Source organism: Trichoderma reesei (genome assembly GCF_000167675.1).
Source record: "Trichoderma reesei QM6a unplaced genomic scaffold TRIREscaffold_11, whole genome shotgun sequence".
Lineage (NCBI taxonomy): Eukaryota > Fungi > Ascomycota > Sordariomycetes > Hypocreales > Hypocreaceae > Trichoderma > Trichoderma reesei.
The window spans coordinates 955,455-960,735 of NW_006711158.1; the positions used below are offsets into that span (position 1 = coordinate 955,455).

The 5,281-nt window shown below is 54.0% G+C and overlaps 1 protein-coding gene across 1 annotated transcript; it reads left to right on the forward strand.

The window, feature by feature from the left end:
- Positions 1-401: 401 nt before the first annotated feature.
- On the forward strand, positions 402-3,139 carry TRIREDRAFT_25159 (tyrosine phosphatase; the record flags this gene model as incomplete). Its single annotated transcript, XM_006965866.1, has 2 exons — positions 402-2,078; positions 2,150-3,139. Coding segments are annotated over 2 exons (2,667 nt in total), but the record flags the coding sequence as incomplete, so codon positions are not given.
- Positions 3,140-5,281: the final 2,142 nt, after the last annotated feature.

Here is a 5,281-nt window from a genome sequence, read left to right on the forward strand (position 1 = left end):
TTGCTTGCTCTCGTCCCACCGGTTGCCAACACAACAGCGCAGCAAAGACGCAGCAGCCTGCACATCCATACCATACCATACCGTACCGTACATACATACCTTGCCTGACGTCGCCCTCGAGCGTCACCATCGCTGCCGGCCTCCACCCAGCCAGCGGTCGTCAAAACTCTCATGATACCCTCCTAGTTATGGGCCGTCCGACCTGCTGATGAACGCCAATCTCTCAACCAATGCTGTCGACTCCTCCCTTTGACCAGGCACCGGCCATGCACGACTCGCGAGCTGGCGACCGGACGCCTGTCCACTACACCATGAAGACACACGCGAGGCCGTCGCCGTCTGCCGTCACCTCTCACTCACACTCCCTTTCGCAGTCGTCCCGCTCCGGCAAGACGGGCAAATCTACCACTCCCGCCTCCTCCCCTCGCGCCTCGTTCGCTCTCGGCCAAAACCCTCCCCCCAAGCTCTCTCCGCTGCGGCCTGAAGTGCGGCCGCCCAGTCCCAATTACTTTGGACTGGTGGTCGACTCTGCCCACGACCCTCGAGATTCCTCTGGCCTGGGCAACAACTGGAGTCCGACCTCGTCGTCGGTCAAGTCCTTCGCCGCTGCGCTCCCGAAGCATGTCGAGTCTAACCCCGAGTTTGAGGCCTTCAAGAGACAGGTCGACATCAACAGGGGCAAGTCGTTTGCGCTGCCAACCTCCCATTACGTCCAGCCCACGTCCAACCCGGCCATCGTGCGCCCACGGGCGCCTAGGTGGCATACCCATGCGAGCGATACGGGGTCTGAGAGCTCGTTCCCCCGTGCCCTGAACCTCCCCAGAGACCGGCCGTCAAGTCGAATGGACGTCGATCAGGATAGCCTCCACGACTCTGCCTATGTGTCATCCGACTCGAAGAGGAATTCTGAAGCCTCCCTGTTTCCCCTGCAGCTTCCCGGAATCGCGATCCCGAGGTTCGAGTCCCCCATGCCCATGGACCCCATGCAGAGCCGGACGAGCTTGACTCGGTCCGAAGACCGAGATCCGCGACTCTCGGTGATGGAGCACCGCCCGGAGCCTCCTTCGCCCAAGCTGTCAGAGATGACAAGGGCCGTCACTATGCCCACCAAGCTGGAGCCTGGACAGCCATCGTTGATTACTGCCGCGTGTCTCAAGGACCTGCTGGTGACCGAGGACGAGGATAGCCTCCTGCTCTTGGATATTCGGTCGTCCAACAACTATGCCTCGTCCCGGATCAAGGGAGCGCTGAACCTCTGCATACCCACTACGCTTCTGAAGCGGGCAACGTACAACACTGAAAAGCTGCAGCAAACTTTCCAAAGCAGTTCGGCGTCAGACAAGTTTTCCACATGGCGGGACGTGGACCGCATCATCGTATACGACTCTCGCTCCTCGGACAAGCGTGACACCGTTGCGGCGCAGAACATGATCAAGAAGTTCACAAACGAGGGTTATACCGGAGAGACGGCCATTCTTAGAGGAGGCTTCCAAGGGTTTGTGACGTCGTATCCCGAACTGGTTGACAGCAGCTCGACCGTGTCCACGGACTCTGATGGCGGCGCGTTCCCCGGTGCCACGCGAGGCCTTGCGCCCGTCATTGGCGGCGTCATGCTGCCCACGTCCAAGAACCCGTTCTTCTCCAACATTCGACAGAACATGGACTTGGCCGACGGCGTCGGTCAGCTGGACGTTGCCTGGCCGCACGGCCTAGAGCCGGGCGTGCTCCCCATGTGGCTCCGCGACGCGGCGGCGCAGCCTGACCACGGCAAGCGGGTGTCGGACCGCTTCCTGCGCATAGAGCTGGAGGAAAAGACTCGTATGCAGAATGCGTATGCTGCGTTCAACGAGGGCAATGTTGCTCAAAACCCGGCCATGAACGGCCGAGTGCAGCTTTCGGGAGTCGAGAAGGGCGGCAAGAACCGCTACAAGGACATTCTTCCCTTTGAGCACGCGCGAGTGAAGCTTCAGAACAGGCCCGAGGGCGCCTGCGACTATGTCAACGCCAGTCACATCACCGCCTCAGGGAGCAACAAGCGATATATTGCGAGTCAGGGCCCCTTGCCTGACACTTTTGAGGTGAGCTTAAGAGCAAACAGCTATCGAAGCGCTGCCTTTGCAGTGGTCGCTTTGCTAACTCTTGTCAATAGGACTTTTGGTCTGTTATCTGGGAGCAAGATGTGCGCGTCATTGTCATGTTGACGGCCGAGTCAGAAGGAGGCCAATTGAAGTGCCACACATACTGGAAGGATCGCGAATACGGCCCTATCAAGCTGAAGCAGCTTTCCGAGAAGAAGGCATCACTCGATCTCGACAAGCACCGCGCCTCCAACGCGCAAAGCAACGCCGCCATGTCATCAAACGAGGCCAGCCGCAAGCGAGCCAACACAACGACGACCCTCGAGACAGCTGCGGCCAACCCCCCTCCTCCTCAATCGCAATCCGAGGCGTTTGTCACCATTCGCAAATTTGCGCTTTCTCACTCCGCCCATCCCTTTTCTCCCATCCGCGAGATTACTCACCTTCATTTCTCCTCCTGGCCCGACTTTGGCACGCCGGCGCAGCCGTCTCACCTCCTTGCTTTGGTGGAGCTTGCCAACGTGATGCAGCGCGCGGCTCTCCCGGTCGAAACAGCCTCGGTCGTGGGCTCTAGCAAGATTGCTCATGACATGACGCCTCTTTCGTGGTACGACGAGCCCGAAGCCGACAGCGCGAGCCGGCCGATGCTCGTCCACTGCTCCGCAGGATGCGGTCGGACGGGAGCGTTCTGCACCGTGGACAGCGTGATTGACATGCTGAAGCGTCAGCGACTGGCCAACATGCCCGGGGGCCAGCAGCAGCCTTCTCGGGACGCAGGGGGGGATACGCCCATGGCGGACTCTGACGATGCCATTTCTCCCATGACGAACAGGCAGATGGGCTTCAAGTTCAACCTGGAGCGACAGCCGAGATTGGAGACCCCCGGAACCCAAGGGCAACAGTCGATTGACGTGTCCTGGCTGCGGGATGAATCGGTTGATTTGATTCAAAAGACGGTGGAAGACTTCCGCGAGCAAAGAATCAGCATGGTTCAGAGCTTGCGGCAATACGTCTTGTGCTACGAGACGGTGCTTGAATGGATACACCGACTGCACGACAGAGGCACAGGCAGTACGCCTGGCCGACGACACCACAGCGAGAGCTACCAGGTCTCATGACGAAGATTTATATCTTCCTCTTCTTCATCTTTTCTTCTTCACTAATTCACTTGCTAGAATGCATGCCGTAGTATATGTGGTGTGCAAGATTGGGCTCACCAAAAGAACACGAGGGGGGTGGGGGAAATCAAAGGCATTTTACAAAGGAGCACAGCAAAAAAGACGAGCGGGCACAGCAGGAGAATAATCGGCGTTGGGGGGTGCTTGGACTTAATATTGTTTTTTATGTCGTCTTTTTTCTAACGATGAGGAATGGGCATCTGCGCGGAACAACAGGAAGCGTACATGCCGAATGCGGAACACGAATGGTTATGGCATAAGTAAACGACTCGAGAAACACACCTTACAGAGTATATGTGTATATAAATACATACATACATACATATATATCTATATTTTGCTGCTTTGATGAAAGGATGAAAGGATTATGATGCTGCTCTACGGAGTGAATGTCTACCTTATCTTTTGGTCTTTTTTCTGTGGGTTCATTTATAGAGTAAAAGGTTGGTTACCCCGGCAAGCCTGGTAGTACTAGGCATGTAATACTCGTAGGCAACGGCTCATACCTTATGCAAGGAGGAGAAGAGGATGACATGCATTTGAGACATGGCTCTCGGGGAAGCGAGTGGAAAAAAAGGCACGGCATGGGCGCAGGCGCGTGTATATTTTAATGACATCGCAAGTCAATGTACTGCTTGGCAACACAGGCAAGGTACGGATACAGTCTCTCTACTTAACCTTACCTACTACTAGGTACTACTAGGAATTCATATCGGTAGGTAGGTAGTAGAGCAATAATCTAACAGTACTACCTAGGTTGTTGGTAGTACCTTAGGTACTCATGACGGACGGAAATAGCTTGAGACAAAGACGTGCATATGCATACCTTACCTACACCATACGTCGCTTGTCTTACACGTGGGAAGATTGCGTACCTCTTGCTTGTAAAGTTACGCTACGCTTTGTGAATTAGATTGCTGGGGAAAATCTGGGGTTTGTGCTGCCTTGTAGAAAATTGTGTCAGATAGAATACCTTACCTGGCACAGACTATTTATATAGCAGAAAAGTGAAGGATAAATGCGGGATGGAGACGCTGAGCAGGAATCGGGGGCGGTGTTTCATGCCGTTACTTGTTTGTGAGGTGGTTGTTTGGTGATGGATGACTTGGATATGTGTTGAATAGGGGATTGGAGTTGGTGGGGCCAATGCTGCTACTCGTATGGTTGAAAAGCCTTTACAATGTTCTGATTCCGGGGCTCCAGTCTGTTGTAGATTCCTCTCTCTCTCGCATGGTCTTTGGTACTGACGCAGAAAGCCAGGAAGGCCAGAGTCAAGTTCCAAAAGGTGTCGAAACATTTGCGCTGCTATAAATAGAAACTTGCCTTTTGGTGGACTTCTATGCACGACACACACACACACGGGGCTACTTATACTACTAGTACTAGTATGACGATATAGGGGTCCTGCCTGACGAATGGAGATTTGGGTCATGAGTTGCAAAGTTGCAACAAAGCATTGAGGGTTATTACAGCGCTGTTTTTTTTTTTTTTTTGTGTCCAAATTCCGTGATGATGATCTTACTAGGTATGTTTTTCTTTTTTTCGTGATTGAGTGGCATGATTTCTCTGACGCCGGTTGCGTTGGACGTGTTCAAGGAATCTATCTAGTATCTGCCTGGGATGGATGGATGGATGGATGGCGTGGAAGGGTATGGAAAGGTGATTGCCAATCATCAGGCGGGTTTGGAGAGCGTCTCATATTAACACCCCCGCTGATACATCATCTGTGTGTGCGTGCAGAAGCGGGTATTGGTTCTTGAGTCGGGGAGATTCACGAGGTAGCAGTGATGTTGTGTAGAAGAATGAGGAGGAAGAAGAGGAGGAGGATGAGATGGTTGTGGCTGTACAAGTACCTTACATGTATTGATGTCGGACTGGATGGGGTGCATGCTCCAGATGGGTTCAATGGGAGCAGATTGATGCAGCTGCATGACCTCTTTGCGTGGGCAGATGGCGTTTCGGGGTCCATTAGATGTATCGGTACCTTATCTGGATGGTCTGTTCAGACGATACAGGGGTGAGGCT